Here is an 18,007-nt window from a genome sequence, read left to right as displayed (position 1 = left end):
TGATGTCACTTGAGTCAGTGTGGGTTGGGGTGTAGTGTAAGAAAAAAGTGAGCTTACCAGACCTTCTGTGGCTGCTCCTGACCTCTGCTTGAGGCCACATCAGCAGCTACTAGCATAATGAATTAAATCTGACTGAGCTGTCGGCAGTCATGTTGCATTATGGGAGTTTTTGATCACAGAAGAAGTTGTGGAATAAAAAGAAAAATAATATCTCTGATTCAACTGCATTGATCGTCCACTGTGAGTCTGAAAGTGTTACAGTAGTGCAATAATAAATCAACATAGTTCTTTTTTAAGTGCCAAGTCAGATGATCAGAGCTTTCAGAGAGTTTCCAATTGCAATTGGAACTTGGACTTTGAAAGCATCATAATGAAAGTCGCTATCAAACTGCATTATGGGAAATGTAGTTTTCAAATGTGTGCTTGAACCATACAAAAGCACTAAACAAGAAAGGCTCCCTCTGCTTCTGCTGCTTCAGATTTAACCTTTTTTTTTTATCTTCTTTTGTGAGCTCATAGCTTGTAATGGAGAAGTACGTAAATAAAATACTGGAGCAATCCTTTAACAGCTCTTGACTTTTCCTGTCAGTGACCGTCTCTTTGGTTTGACGCACAGATGTATAAATAAAGGTTGTTGATGTGTGTTAGTCCTCCAAGAACACTTGTGTTGCTTGTTGTTTCCGCACTCACACACACAGTACATCTCTAAAGGAACTTCCTGTTTATGTCCAGCTGTGCCCCGGTGTATCCTGACTGAGAGCCTGGCCTCTGAGCTCTGACCCTCTCACCCTGGAGGGACAGGGGGGGTCGACTGGGAGAAAATGCGGTGTACCACCCTCCTGGCCCTGCTGATTGGGGTCATGCTGTACCTGGTGATGGGAGCCCTCGTTTTTGGAACCCTGGAGCGTCCCGAGGAGAGTTTGGCGTACAAAAACCTTCTGGCTACCAAGGATACCTTCCTCAATAATAACTCCTGTGTCACCGAGCTGGACTTCAACAATCTTGTGAAGGTATCATCGGACTCACTAAACACACTCTCATCACATAATCCAACTCACACTTACTGTGTAAATACAACCACAACTTTAAGATTTATTTAAACACAGAAATAATGTATTTCTTTTGCTTTTTTTGTTTTTGCTCTTTCTGATTTTACTTGAGACACAACATACAATGTCCATTTGTATCTCCAACTATCACTGATAGTTAAACCAGTTCAACCAGGTTTGTTTCAGTGAATCAGGCTTATTTTCAGATAATTGCAATCTCAAATCATTTTTCAATCTTTGCTTTATTCAAAATAATAGAGTTTGTGCTGCAGTTAATATACTATTTGAAGAAAATTAATAGTAAGTAGTATTTTCACCCTTTTTTCTCTATAAAAGTCAGCTAAAAAAGCTTCTTCTTTCCCTTCACATTGATCATCTTGTCACCCTTCAAAGAGGCCCAGCCCCAGTTTTGGAACAACTGCACTAAACTAGCTTAGCTGATATAAAGAAAATGAAACTCAATCTCGACCAGCACTAAAATGCTCCTTTTGCATTGATACATTGGATTTTTAAAGCTAATTGTACTGGTACTTTACATAATTAAAGGATCTCAGTACTTCTTCCATTACTGGAATTCCCTGCATCACAATCCAACTGACAACTAACTTAAGTCCCTGGAAAAGATACATACCTGTGTTGTAAGTTAAATGTATAATTAATAAATACCATACCTCACCTGCAGGGAGTGGTGTCTGCAGTGGAGTCAGGACTGAATGTGAACAGCCTTTCTGCAAACTTCTCCACCCGCTGGGACCTGGCCTCAGCCTTCTTCTTCTGTGGTACCATCATTACCACAATAGGTACAATGACATTTTTTATGACATACTATACTGTGACTTTTTACATTACATTTTTCAACAACATGCTATATTACGACTTGTTATGACATATCTTAACAGCATACTAAATTATGACTTTTTTATGACATTTCTATGACACACTTTACTATAATCTTTGACATTACTTATTTTATGATTTTTCTTCAACACACTATACTATGACCTTTACATGACATTTTGTGACATACTATTCCATAACGTTTTACGTGACATTTCTATAACATATACTTTGACTTTAAACATGACACTTTTTTAATGACATACTTTACACTGACTTTATTTTGACATTTTATAACATTCTATACTATGATTTTTTTCAACGTACTAGACCATGGTTTTTTTACCAAAATAGATTTTTCATAACTTTTCCGACATAGCATAATATGAGTTTTTCAAAATACTTTACTATGACTTTTTTCGACAAACTAAACTATTACTTTTTTCCACAAACTATACTATGCCTTTTTTTGACAAACTATACTATAACTTTTTGATGATTTTTTTCAACATACTATACTATGACATTTTTCAGCATACTATGCTATGACTTTTTTCCACATACTATACTATGACTTTTTCATGATTTTTTTTGACAAACTGTACTATGATTTTTTTTTCAACATACTATACTATGACTTTTTTATGAATTTTTTCAACGTACTATACTATGACATTTTTCCACATACTATACTATGACTTTTTCATGATTTTTTTCGACAAACTGTACTATGATTTTTTTCGGCATACTATACAATGACTTCTTTATAGTTTTTTTCAACATACTATACTATGGCTTTTTCATGATTTTTTTCAACGTACTATACTATGACTTTTTTCAACATACTATACAATTACTTTTTTATGATTTTTTTCAACATACTATACTATGACTTTTTTCAACATACTATACAATTACTTTTTCATGATTTTTTTCTACATACTATACTATGACATTTTTCCACATACTATACTATGACATTTAATTACTTTTTTCAATATACTATACTATGACTTTTTCATGATTTTTTTCGACAAACTGTACTATGATTTTTTTCAACATACTATACTATGACATTTTTCCACATACTATACTATGACATTTAATTACTTTTTTCAATATACTATACTATGACTTTTTCATGATTTTTTTCTACATACTATACTATGACATTTTTCAACATACTATACTATGGCTTTTTCATGATTTTTTTTCGACAAACTGTACTATGAATTTTTTCAACGTACTATACTATGACTTTTTTCAACATACTATACTATGACTTTTTTCAACATACTATACAATTACTTTTTTATGATTTTTTTCAACATACTATACTATGGCTTTTTCATGATTTTTTTCGACAAACTGTACTATGATTTTTTTCAACATACTATGACTTTTTTATGAATTTTTTCAACGTACTATACTATGACTTTTTTCAACATACTATACAATTACTTTTTTATGATTTTTTTCAACATACTATACTATGTCTTTTTTATGAATTTTTTCAACGTACTATACTATGACTTTTTTCAACATACTATACTATGATTTAATTTTTTTTTTCAACATACTATACAATTATTTTTTTTTTATGATTTTTTTCAACATACTATACTATGGCTTTTTCATGATTTTTTTCGACAAACTGTACTATGATTTTTTTCAACATACTATGACTTTTTTATGAATTTTTTCAACGTACTATACTATGACTTTTTTCAACATACTATACAATTACTTTTTTATGATTTACTTTTTTATGATTATTTTTTCAACATACTATACTATGTCTTTTTTATGAATTTTTTCAACGTACTATACTATGACTTTTTTCTTTTTTCAACATACTATACTATACTTTTTTTATTTTTTTTTTCAACATACTATACAATTACTTTTTTATGATTTTTTTCAACATACTATACTATGGCTTTTTCATGATTTTTTTCGACAAACTGTACTATGATTTTTTTCAACATACTATGACTTTTTTATGAATTTTTTCAACATACTATACTATGACTTTTTTCAACATACTATACAATTACTTTTTTATGATTTTTTTCAACATACTATACTATGAATATCCTATCTCCAGGCCTTGGTCAAGCCCTACACCCCTATACCCGACATTTTTCGCTCTGCTGCCTCGGGCGATTTTTGCCCCGTCGCTCAGAGGTCCCTGCAGCCGATCCACCCGGTCACAGCTTTTTTCTGTCCTGGCCCCTCAGTGGTGGAATGAACTCCCCACTGACGTCAGGACAGCAGAGTCGCTGCCCATCTTTCGGCGCAGGCTGAAAACTAGACCTCTTCAAGAAGTACTACCCTGAGCCTTCCTCGTAGCACTTATTGCATTCGTATTAGTTGTTGCACTCACTGTATTCGTATCAGTTCGCTGCACTTATTGAATTCGTTTACTGCACTTATCCTATTCGTAGTAGTTTGTAGCACTTATTATATTCGTATTAGTCTGTTGCAATTATTGTTTTCGTAGTAATTTGCTTCTGCACTATACTTTTGCTCTGGTTTATGCTTTAAGATGCTTGTTTAAGAAAGGAGATGCACTTATGACTTCTGGTGACTAGTAGTTCTCTTGAATACCTATGTTGAATACACTTCCTGTAAGTCGCTTTGGATAAAAGCGTCTGCTAAATGACTGTAATGTAATGTAATGTAATGTATGACATTTTTCCACATACTATACTATGACTTTTAATTACTTTTTTCAATATACTATACTATGACTTTTTCATGATTTTTTTCTACATACTATACTATGACATTTTTCAACATACTATACTAAGACTTTTTTATGATTTTTTTTTTTTCTTTTTCATGACATACTATACTATGACTTTTTTCAACATACTATACAATTACTTTTTCATGATTTTTTTCTACATACTATACTATGACATTTTTCCACATACTATACTATGACATTTAATTACTTTTTTCAATATACTATACTATGACTTTTTCATGATTTTTTTCGACAAACTGTACTATGATTTTTTTCAACATACTATACTATGACATTTTTCCACATACTATACTATGACATTTAATTACTTTTTTCAATATACTATACTATGACTTTTTCATGATTTTTTTCTACATACTATACTATGACATTTTTCAACATACTATACTAAGACTTTTTTTTTTTATGACTTTTTTTTTTTTTCGACATACTATACTATGACTTTTTCATGATTTTTTTCAACTTTTTACTATACTATGATTTTTTTTTTTTCAACATACTATACTATGACTTTTTTTTTCAACATACTATGACAATTTTTTTTTATGATTTTTTTACATACTATACTATGACATTTTTCCACATACTATACTATGACATTTAATTACTTTTTTCAATATACTATACTATGACTTTTTCATGATTTTTTTCTACATACTATACTATGACATTTTTCCACATACTATACTATGACACTATTTTTTTTATATTACTTTTTTCATGATTTTTTATACTATACTATGACTTTTTCATGATTTTTTTCGACAAACTGTACTATGATTTTTTTTTTCAACATACTATACTATGACATTTTTCCACATACTATACTATGATTTTTTTAATTACTTTTTTCAACATACTATACTATGACATTTTTTTTACTATGATTTTTTTTCAATATACTATACTATGACTTTTTCATGATTTTTTTCTACATACTATACTATGACATTTTTCAACATACTATACTAAGACTTTTTTATGATTTTTTTTTTTCTATGACTTTTTCATGATTTTTTTCTACATACTATACTATGATTTTTTTTTTTCATACATACTATACTATGACTTTTTTCAACATACTATTATTACTTTTTTATGATTTTTTTCAACTATACTATCCACATACTATATGACATTTAATTACTTTTTTTTCAATATACTATATTTTTTTCAACATACTATACAATGACTTTTTTGATTTTTTTCTATGACTTTTTCATTTTTTTACTATGACATTTTTTTTTTTCAACATACTATACTATGACTATGACTTTTTTATTTTTTTTTCAACATACTATACTATGACATTTAATTACTTTTTTCAATATACTATACTATGACTTTTTCATGATTTTTTTTTACTTTTTATGATTTTTTTCAACATACTATACTATGACATTTTTCCACATACTATACTATGACATTTAATTACTTTTTTCAATATACTATACTATGACTTTTTCATGATTTTTTTCTACATACTATACTATGACATTTTTCAACATACTATACTATGACTTTTTTATGACTTTTTTTTTTCGACATACTATACTATGACTTTTTCATGATTTTTTTCAACATACTATACTATGACATTTTTCAACATACTATACTATGACATTTTTTTTATGACTTTTTTTTTTTTTTCAACGTACTATACTATGATTTTTTTCAACATACTATACTATGATATTTTTCCACATACTATACTATGACTTTTTTATGATTTTTTTTTTTATGATTTTTTTCAACATACTATACTATGACATTTTTCGACACATACTATACTATGACTTTTTTTTTTTTTCGACATACTATACTATGACTTTTTTCAACATACTATACTATGACATTTTTTAACATACTATACAATTACTTTTTTATGATTTTTTCACATAAATACTATACATACTATACTATGACTTTTTTATGATTTTTTTCAACATACTATACTATGACTTTTTTTCAACATACTATACTATGACATTTAATTACTTTTTTCAATTTTTATGACTTTGACATACTATAACTATACTTGACTTTTTTTACTATGACTTTTTTTTTCAACATACTATACTATGACATTTTTCCACATACTATACTATGACATTTAATTACTTTTTTCAATATACTATACTATGACTTTTTCATGATTTTTTTCTACATACTATACTATGACATTTTTCAACATACTATACTAAGACTTTTTTATGATTTTTTTTTTGACATACTATACTATGACTTTTCATGATTTTTTTCAACATACTATACTATGACTTTTTTCAACATACTATACTATGACTTTTTTCAACATACTATACAACTTTTTTACTTTTTTATGACATTTTTACTATTTTTTTCAACATACTATACTATGACATTTTTCCACATACTATACTATGACATTTAATTACTTTTTTCAATATACTATACTATGACTTTTTCATGATTTTTTTCTACATACTATACTATGACATTTTTCAACATACTATACTAAGACTTTTTTATGATTTTTTTTTTTCAACGTACTATACTATGATATTTTTCCACATACTATACTATGACTTTTTTATGATTTTTTTCAACATACTATACTATGACATTTTTCGACAAACTATACCATTTTTTTTTTTTTTTCGACATACTATACTATGACTTTTTTCAACATACTATACTATGACATTTTTTAACATACTACACTATGACTTTTTATGATTTTCTTCCACAAATTGTACTATGATTTTTTTCGACATACTATACTATGACTTTTTTATGACTTTTTTTGACATACTATACTATGACTTTTTTCAACATACTATACGGTTACTTTTTATGACTTTCTTTGACATACTATAATGTGGCTTTTCTAGGATTTATTTTGGCATGCTGTACTATGACTTTTTTAAATGACTTCTTCCGACCCATTATACTTGGACTTATTTGGCCTTCTATTCTATGACTTTTTTTCAACATACCATTCATTTTTTAAATACTTTCTTTGACATACAATACTATGATATTTTTATAACTTTTTCGTCATACTATATTATGACTTTTTTATTAACCCTCTCAACACAATATGACATGTTTTTATAACTTTTTCGGACATACTTTAATATGACTTTAATATGATTTTTTTCAACACACTATACTTTTTTGACATACAACTCTTACTTATTTATGACTCTTTTCAAGATACTATATTAAGCCTTTAATATGACCTTTTTTGACCCACTATACTCAAACTTATTTGTCCTTCTAATCTATGACTTTTATTAACATACTTTACCATTCATTTCTTTTAAAAATACAATACTGTGATATTTGTATTCCTTCACTTTTTTTTCCAACATACTAGACTATGATGTGTTTTTAGGATTTACTTTTTAAAACTTTTTTAGGATTTTTTGGGGCATAGTGTACTATAACTTTTTAATGACTTCTTTCGACCCACTATACTTTTGTTGACATAATAAACTATGAGTAAACTACTACTATACAGTACAATGACATTTTTATTACTTTTATAGACATCCAATACTGTAACTTTTTTATGACCTAATGAACATCCAATTAATCTTGAGCCTTTTTTTGACATACTATACTATGACTTTATTATATCCTGTTCTATTTACATATTATACCAATTTTTTTATTTATTTACATACAATTACAATGACATTTCTAATACTTGTTTGGACTAACAATACTATGACATTTTTATAAATGTTTATTACATACTATACTATGACTTTTTAATATATTTTATTAACATAATATCCCATGTCTTTTTTTGATCTTTTTTTAACATACTATACCATACTTGTTTTAAGACTTTTTTGACGTACAATACTATGACTTTTTTTCGTCATACTATACTATGACTATTTCATGACTATTTGGACCTGCTAAACTATGACTTTTTTTTGACATGATATACTATGACTTCTTTCAATATACTTTATTTTCATTTTTTATTACTTTTTCTGACATTATATTGGGATTTATTTTGACATATTGAACTACTTTTTTATGACTTTTCTGGACATACTATACTATGACTTTTTTTGGACATACAATACAATGTCTGTTTTATGACTTTTTTGACATAATTACATACAACTTTTTAATAATTTTTAGACATACTATACTATGGCTTTTTTATGATTTTTTTCGGCATACTCTGCTATTACTCTTTATGTGGCATTTTTTAAAGACTTTATTTATATGTGATTATTTTTTATTATATACATTTTTACAAAGCGTGTTTTGTTTGATTCAATGCTATGCTTTTTTAAATTATTTGTTACAGTTAAGTATAGAATGACATTTTTATGACATACTATAGTACAACGTTTTATATAGCATTACCATTTTTTGGGCAACCATGCCATAGCTTTAAATTTGACTTACTAAACGATGCCTTTTTTAAATTACATGTTTATGACGTACTTTGCCATGACTTTTTTGTGAGATTTTTCATAACACATTACTATACTATGACCTCACATGACATTTATAATGCCATTTATGCTATTCTGCAATTTCTGTCATACATAACGATGACATACTATAATATGACTCATTAAAAAAAAATTTGAAACACTTTCTTATGTCTATTTATTAACATTTTATGTCTTACTACACTATTTAGCTTACTAAGCAGGGTACATTACATATTCGATATGCTGTTCAAACGATTAACATATCAAACTTTTCACAGAAAGCTCCTGTAATATTCTAAAGATCTGAGTTTAGTCCTGAACATGCATGATCTTTTCATCATCTTCTGACTGTTGTAAGATGTATTACATTGAAGTGAAAATAAATAAAGTTTAAATTATATTCTGGTCTACAAATGGATTTCCAGTCGATCAGACTGCAAACTGGGGATTTGGTTTTGCCAACATTTCAAAGCGACAAAGATCCGGAAGCAACAACTATCTCCCTGGTCGCAACATTTAGTCAATCTAAGCAAAAAGCATGAATAAACACATCATTTTTATGTTCATGTGCAATTAACTCTACCTCATGTTAGTACAAAAGACATCTCAGAATTGGGTCTCAGGTCGTAAATGGAAGTTGGTTATACACAAGGAGTCTTCTTAGAACTCGCATGCATATTAACTTTAACTGAAGGTCCCTATGTTCTTTTAAACTTTCTAACAGGTTTTGGCAACTTGTCTCCTCTGACGTGGTACGGCCAGTTGTTCTGTGTGTGCTACGCCCTGGTGGGGATCCCCATGTTTGGCATACTGCTGGCTGGAGTAGGTGACCACATGGGCACAGTGCTGCGGAGAGCTGTGGCAAAGATTGAGACCCTCTTCCTGGTGAGAATGGTCTGTCCTGCCCAGGAACCAAACCTCAGTTAGATTTACACCTTGTGTGAATCACAGCTTCAAACCTCTTTTCTTCTGATTTTCTGCTTAAGAACCAAGCTAGAACCTACTATCTGGATGTGAACCACTGCCTCTGGTGTTAATTCATATTCTTGTTGTCATGAAAGAAGAGATTTTCAATTTGCCCGATTGATTTAAAGGAAGGATCAATGTAGAAATGCAAAATAAAGTAGCTAAAAGTTGCTGCTGCCTCCACAAAAGGCCCAAAAACAAAATTGCATTTGGTTATTTTGCATGGTTGCTGTCAGCACTGGCACATTTCAGTGTCTCATTAATTACACATACTGTAGCTGAAGGCACCATGTCAGTGGTAGCTGAGAAAGAAGAAACATTTCAGTAACTCACATTCAGGGTCTGGACATTTCAACTGCTAACTTCAAGGTCAAAAATGTAATTATATATTGTTGGCTGCTACCTGTGCCTGTGCTACAGTCAGATATCTTCAACCTTGAAACCCTAATCCTTCACCCTTGAATACAAAGAACTTTAAATATAAAATGTAAAAAATATTATACCTAACTTGACCTGACATTATTTCTCTTATTTGCTGGACATTTATAAATATGAAGGTGTATAAAATTAAAATAAATGGCAAAGAAAGAAAACAGCTATTACATCCAAACACTCAAGTTATTTTCTTCAGTCGATCACAGCCATTCATTAAGTATTCATTACCATTTGTTCCGCCTCTGTATTTGCCGCTATATCTTTCTCTCTCAGAAGCGTAAGGTCCGGCCTACCACAGTGCGTGTGATCTCAGCGGTTCTCTCCATCCTGATTGGTTGTCTGATCTTCCTCGCCGTGCCAACAATTGTGTTTCAGAGAGTGGAGGACTGGTCGTTTCTGGAGTCGCTCTACTTTGTGGTCATCACTCTCACAACTGTTGGCTTTGGAGACTACGTACCGGGTACTGACACACACACACACACACACACACACACACACACACACACACACACACACACACACACACACACACACACACACACACACACACACACACACACACACACACACACACACACACACACAAAACACAACCTCATGTCTTGTTTCAAACCGTGCAGTACAAATTTCAGTTTATTTTTTATTAATAATTATTTATTTAAATTGCTACATTTACGACTTAAGGATGTGAGACACTGGTCTTGTGGATAGAGCCATTGCCCTTCATCCAGGTCACCCATGTTAACGACAGGTCTTCCTCCCTACTTCAGGACTGTTTCGTATCATACTCTGACTTCTTATCATTGTGAGGGGGCAACAGAAAGGGGAATACTGCATCTCTGTGGAACATGGCATCACACTAAAAGTCCACTTTCTCTGTGTCCAGGTGGTCGTGATGACGGCTGGTTCTTCAAGCCTCTGGTGTGGTTGTGGATAGTGTTTGGTCTTGCCTACTTTGCGTCCATCCTCACCATGATAGGTAACTGGCTGAAGGTGCTGTCTAAGAGGACCCGCGCTGAGGTGAGTGATATATGGTACCAGATAGGCAGAAATGTACGCCAAGAGAAGAGGAGCAGCACTTAAACTTGTTTAGAGGTTCATCTTTTTCTCAACTCTCTCTCTGTCTCTCAGATGGAGGAGTTAAGGGCCCACGCTACAGACTGGACTCAGAATATTCAGAACATGTCCATGGACTTTCGCATTCCAAACCCTCTGGAGTTCAACGACCCTTTCCTCCTGCAGCGCCGGCGCTGGAAACGCAGCGAGCGTCGCCGCATCCGACGGGGAGCCCAGGCCACTCTGGGATACTTGGCTCGAGGAGGATCTGAGAATGGACACCTGCCGAACCGCTGGCCCGTCCTCTCCATCTCCATGAGCCAGCTGGAGGCCCATTCGTCTCTTGAGAGGGCATTGGTGGCCAAGTCCAAGCAACGGGTCAGCGCCACCGGAGGAGGAACGGTCCCGAGAGTGGTGCCTGCATTGAGAGTCGACCCGGCTGTCTGTCTGCAGGTGGAGGGCAGGTCGTTTCCTCCCATGCTGGCTCGCTCATTCTCCCTCCCCGTGGCCCGCTCCACCTTAGAGCTGGACTCAGCAGGTACAGTCCTGCAGGAAGGATCCCTCTCTGGATCTGAGTCTCCTTTTGACTCCAGGTCAGATGTTTCCTCAGGCTCCTCGTCCTTCTTGGAGCTCCACAAGTTACCGCCCTTCTGTACAGTCAGCAACATGGAGGAGGGAGGAGCGAGAGCCGCAGACATGAACACAGCACAAGAGAAAGACAAACTGATTCCACCAGAGAAATGTGTATCTTTTGCCAAAAACACCCACAGACACACGCCTGCTCCTGGTTTGTGCCCTCGCTTCTCCCCTCTTCCTCCTTCTCGCCATCCAATCCACCTTCCCTCCCCTCCACTCCACGCCGCTTCCTCACCCAGCTGCCAGCTGCTGGATTTTTTCGGAGAGAATCTGGCGTACATTGACGAGTCCTCGGACACGCTGAGCGACCGCGGCCAGCCAGGAGCAAGCGAGGAGAGGAGGAGACGGCCACGAAAGCCGAAGAGGAGGAGCATGAGGAGGCAGCTCTCACACAAGTGGAGCCCCTTGCAGGTTAGGAAGCCCATGAGTGATATGCAGCCACCGTCAAATCCCCCCACACCACCTCCAGAGTCCTCTCTTTCAGACGTGCCTCGATCAGAGAACCAGTCAGGTTCAGCTCCGACACTCTGACAGCCAACACACTCACAACATGGAGCCAAAGTCAGGGTGGGAAGGAACATATTAGTCATAAAGCTGTGGGTTCAGCTATTTGACTTCACACTCTGAATACTTATAATATACAGTGTTTACAACATGGGATCCTCACCATCATCAATAAAGCTGATGTTCCAGGAGAATAAGTTTTACTTTGTTACTTTGGGTTCTGAAGAGGTCAAAACTCCTGCAAAACTTGCAGACTTTTTCCCTCCATGCACCTCGGAAGTAGGTGAAGTTGTGCCAGAAACCCCTTTCTACTTTGTGATCTAACAAAGCTCAATGGAAATTTGTTCGGGACATTAAATCCTTAACAGGGGCTGATGATTGGAATCGCCTCCCTTCAGACATGAGGATGAGAAGACATGAACCAATCACACTTTAGACTGAATGACTGCATGATCACTGGGCCGTCACTGACATCTGCTTCAGAGACAAAGACTCTACAGCCATGCAGGCGGTGTTTTGTGACTTTTCTGAGACAATTTTCTTTATCTGATTTTAACTGTTACTTATTTGTTTCAACAAATCATCTGAGTTAAATTGTGCTGGTACACTCAATATCTTTATTAATCAAGCAAGTCCCAGTGAGCTCCTAGAAACCTTCATGTGCTTGTCTTAAACAGCACTTTGCCAAATGCCAGAAATGTGTGGCTGTTAGGACCTTACAATTCATTCTGGGGGACATAAATGTGTGTACAAAATTTCCTGGCAATGCAATCAACAGTAGTGGAGATATCTCACTGCTACGGGGAAAATCAGGAAATTACCAAATCAGTAGGATTAATCATCTGGGAACCATGAATGTCTGTTTCAATCACAATCCATCTAGAAGTTGTTAAAACATTTCAGTTTGGATTAAAGTGGTGGATTGAACGAGTTGCCCCTACGTTTGCCAAAATACGGAGAGATAAAGAGGCCTTTTAAACGAGGGAATCATGCATCCTTTAAAATCTATCACACCTTGTGTGTAAACAGTTGGTCACAAGTTTGAGAGGTTCAAAGACGCTTTGAGTCACATCATTATCATGACATCATTACACATAATTATCTACTTTGTTGGTCTGTCTTTCTGCTTCTGAACTCAATCAATTCTCGGCAAACATATTCACAATTAACTCTTAGATTTATGTTGGCTTCGTGAGGCGAACTCTTGGCCACTGACGATAGCTTCAAATCAAGGGCAGGGTTTTGTAGCTAATCAGAAAAAAATAGTACCTTGTTATGGAATACAACATTAGAAGAGTAAACGAGTGGACGGTAGCACAGGAGTTTTTAACACAGTAAATAATTGTTTTTGTGTGTGTCTACAAATAAAATTGATCACATGACACAATGAATCAGGACCTGGGTGGCTTACCACCTCCGCTAAAAACATTCCCGGGGGAAATCCTGCAGTGGGTGGAAAACCTAAACCACAACAACAGTACATTATCATCAAAGCAAAGCATCGGACCAGTGTCACTCCTCTGTGTGATGATGTCATACGAGGCAGCGAGTTGTTTGAGGGATGAAGCAGGTAACTAACGACGGCTGGTTCATGAAACTGCTTTGTTTTCAGGGGTAAAAAGGGTAAAAGTCAGACCAAGTTTAAGGCTACTCCTTTGTATTAAAACTTTTGTGCTTTTTACACCATGATAGGAATCTTTGTCTGCCCGCCTTCGATAAAACTGTTCAGGGCTATTAAACAACACTAAGGTCACTTTTAAGGTTTGTAGTGTTTACCAAATATAGTATCAAGCTTTACTTAAATCACTGTTGATTCCGCTTGTGATCTTGGTTGATGATGTTTGTGTTTTATTATTTTAAAGACTAATCCCCTCTGCCACATACATAGATGTGCAGGTTTTGAACTTGTCTATACACCTTTTCATTACTTTACTATTTGTCCTCAGTTGAACCCTGTTAGATGCCTCATAATGTCTTAAAGTGACACATTAAAGTGACAATTACCAGACTTCTCTTAACAAACACTTGTATTTGACATTAACCTTAACCTGGCTTGCCTGCGCAGATGCCTTCTTGATTTATTTTATATTATTGTGTCGACTTTCTGTACCATCTCAAGAAAAACACTAATTTGCCAATAAAGGCAGTGAAGGAGAAGACAGGCTATTAAAAATGGTTGTAAAGAATACAGGTTTCAAACTTCTAAGAAATATCACCTTTGAAAACTCATGCATTCATCTAGTCTGTTAGACCTCAAGGACACACAAAAATAATACACACAATAAGTGTTGGTGAGTAACAGCGGATGTAAAAAAGAAAACTCCACAGGGCACCTTTAAATGTACAAAGCCTGTAGCGCTGTTTAGTGATCTTGACCAAACCTTTGTCCTAGTTTTATACTACTCACAAATTCTACGCTTTTTTGGAGTATGTTCACCTTTCATGCTACACTTCTTCCAACCATTTCTTTAATTTACCAGCTACAAATACGGCCTGTAAAAACATAAAATATATAAATATATAAAGTATTAAAATATTTGGGTTTTTCCCTGGGGTTCTCTCTGAAACGTTTGATTGGCAGTGGCATGGTAAAATTTCATTTTTATGTATTGTATAATTTCATTCTAGTATAAAAAGGTAAAGTAAGTTCTTCTGTACAAACTGCAAAAACATGAGAAAAAATATTAGTATATAGTACTCAATGTATACAATAAATATGCAGCATAGAATTCAGACACACTCTGTTGTTCCCAAACCTCCGTCAACTGGAGAGAAGGAGATTTGAAATGACCTGAAACCTGAACCCTGAAAGTCCTGAGTGAACTCGGCTCTTTGTGGATTTGCGATAAACATTCAGTTCCTGCTTACTCAGAACCAGAAACTACTACAAGAGGCACCAGCGCCAAAATAAGTAAGTTCAGGCTCCCACATATTTTGTCATTTGTTGACAGAGGGCTGGAAAGAGAAAGATATTCACTCGGTAACTTGTCTGTGTCGACCACAGCCCATCAATATTGTGTGAGTCTGACTCGTGACCTACAAAAGATGTTAATACTCTCATTTTATTTTAATTCTTCTTGTTATACATTAAAAGGAATGTGGATTTTTTTAATTGCTGCTCACTTATATTAAGCCTTCCATCAGTTTTTAGACTAAATTCTTGGTGTAAAACTCTAAAATTATATTTCACATTTCTTTTTCAAACCGCATAATCCGGGACAATGTTTTTTAAGTGTAATGTCAAGTATAGTAAGTAAAAAAATGTAATAGTATAGCGTGTCCTGAAAAGTAATGGTATATTATGTCATAAAAAGTTATTGTATAGTATGTGATGAAAAGTCAGAGTGTGGTATGTTCTTAAATACTCAGCATAGTTAGTGATAAAAGTAATAGTATAGTATGTCATTTACTACTCATATATAGTGAGAAAACGTTATAGTATACTAAGTGATAAAAAGTCAGAGTACAGTATGTCATGAAAATGTCTTTATATAGTATGTCATCAAAAGTAATGGTACAGTATGACATAAAAAAGTCATATTATACTACGTCATAAAAAATAACAGTACAGTATGTCATTGAATAATCAGATAGTGACAAGAAGTTATACTATAGTAAGTGATAAAAAAGTCATAGTATGATAATATACTAAAACTTTTTTATAACTTATGTACTCATTATATTATTAAATACTCATTATAGTTAGTCTAGTATGTCAAAAAATACCTCAGAATAGTAAGTGATAAAAGTCATAGAATAGTATGTGATCTATAAGTGGTAGAATAGTACATCATAAAAAGTAATACCATAGTATGCCATTAAATACTCAGTATAGTAAGTCATCAAAAAGTAGTAGAATTTCCTAAAAAAGACATAGTAAAGTATGTCATAAAAAAATATGGTTTAGTATGTCTAAAAAAGTCATAGAATAGTATAGGACAAAATAAATCAGTTAAGTATGTCTTGTTTTTCACAACGCTCTTCTTACTTTGATCTGATTTCCGAGGTCACCTCAGTAGTAAGGCCAGCTCAATACAAACAGACTTAACTGTCAACAAACATGATTTAATGTCACTTTGTACTTTGAATCAATCCAAAAATAAATGGCAGAAATGTCTCCCTCCTGTGTTTACAAAAAGAACAGCCGGTTCTCTGTGGGTTTGGCCTCCCAGCTGTTTTGTTATTTCAGGGCCTCAAGTAAAGCTCTTTGACTGCTCCGATAATATGGCTTCAATAATGCTGAGGCCACAGATTGGTATCTTCTGTTTACTCCTGTGTCTCGCTCTGCTGCTTGTAGAACCTTTTATTTTTTGTTTATTGTGTCCCGTTGCCCCTAGAGCTGTACTTTAATTTAACCGACAGAAATAAACACAAACGATTTCAATCTAGTTGTGTGACAAATAAAGTCTCGTCCAGACCTGTAATGTGAGCTATGTTTGACACCGACCACAAGGTGCATGAGAGGAAGAGAGAATAGCTTTCTGTCATCCTCAAGAACATTTTACAACCGTTATCAAGGGCTCTTTTACATTTCTTGGTCAGTATGGGAAGAACCAGAGCCATGAATCATGACAGATCTGGCTAAATGGAGGCCATACAGGCCGGATGTTTGGGTGCATGGGTGTGCTTTTGATGCCTACAGGTTCTGTATGTACACTCCCAGTCAAGGTCAAAGGCACAGACATGGTTTGGATTGTGTGTGTGTTTGTGAGCGGGCGGGGGTCGTTAGACTTCCCGCTCAAGGACAGTGGGACTCAGTGTGAGACAGAGCAAGGCGCTCTACCGTGGGATAAGTACAGGTTGGATATAGCAAGGGGTAGTTAAGTGGAAAAGACTAACAGATGCTGGGGCTAGTTTACTCGGGTGGGAGGGAGCCTCACCACAGCGCGAGCACTAGCACACACACACACACACACACACACACACACACACACACACACACACACACACACACACACACACACACACACACACACACACACACACACACACACACACACACACACACACACACACACACACACACACTGAGGCTGCATTCTCACTGTGGCTTACAAAAAACTATTTTACTGCAATGGCTGGAGAACAGTTTGTATCTTTTGAGTGTTTACTCATCTTCTGGTCAGGGTCTGACTTGCTTATGAGCGTTCATTGTTTTGGTTGGACTGAGTCTGAGCTGTTTGCTCCAGACTGATCACACATGCAAGGATCACAATATAAAGAGCAGTCCAACTGATGTGAATATAACCCTTGTGCAATTTGGCTGCTATTTTTATTTTTTTTCGCTAGAGAAAACAACATAA

At 34.2% G+C, this 18,007-nt stretch overlaps 1 protein-coding gene across 1 annotated transcript; it reads left to right on the top strand.

Moving 5' to 3' along the window:
* The first annotated feature begins 821 nt into the window (after window positions 1-821).
* Window positions 822-12,731, top strand: kcnk4a (potassium channel, subfamily K, member 4a). Its single transcript, XM_054597122.1, has 6 exons — window positions 822-1,010; window positions 1,732-1,849; window positions 9,832-9,992; window positions 10,782-10,968; window positions 11,395-11,528; window positions 11,640-12,731. Exons 1-6 carry the CDS (start codon window positions 822-824, stop codon window positions 12,729-12,731), a joined length of 1,881 nt encoding a protein of 626 aa, XP_054453097.1.
* Window positions 12,732-18,007: the final 5,276 nt, after the last annotated feature.

Source organism: Anoplopoma fimbria, chromosome 4 (genome assembly GCF_027596085.1).
Source record: "Anoplopoma fimbria isolate UVic2021 breed Golden Eagle Sablefish chromosome 4, Afim_UVic_2022, whole genome shotgun sequence".
NCBI classification, from domain to species: Eukaryota; Metazoa; Chordata; class Actinopteri; order Perciformes; family Anoplopomatidae; genus Anoplopoma; species Anoplopoma fimbria.
The sequence above is the reverse complement of the archived record's forward strand: the minus strand, read 5'-3'. Positions and strand labels throughout refer to the sequence as shown.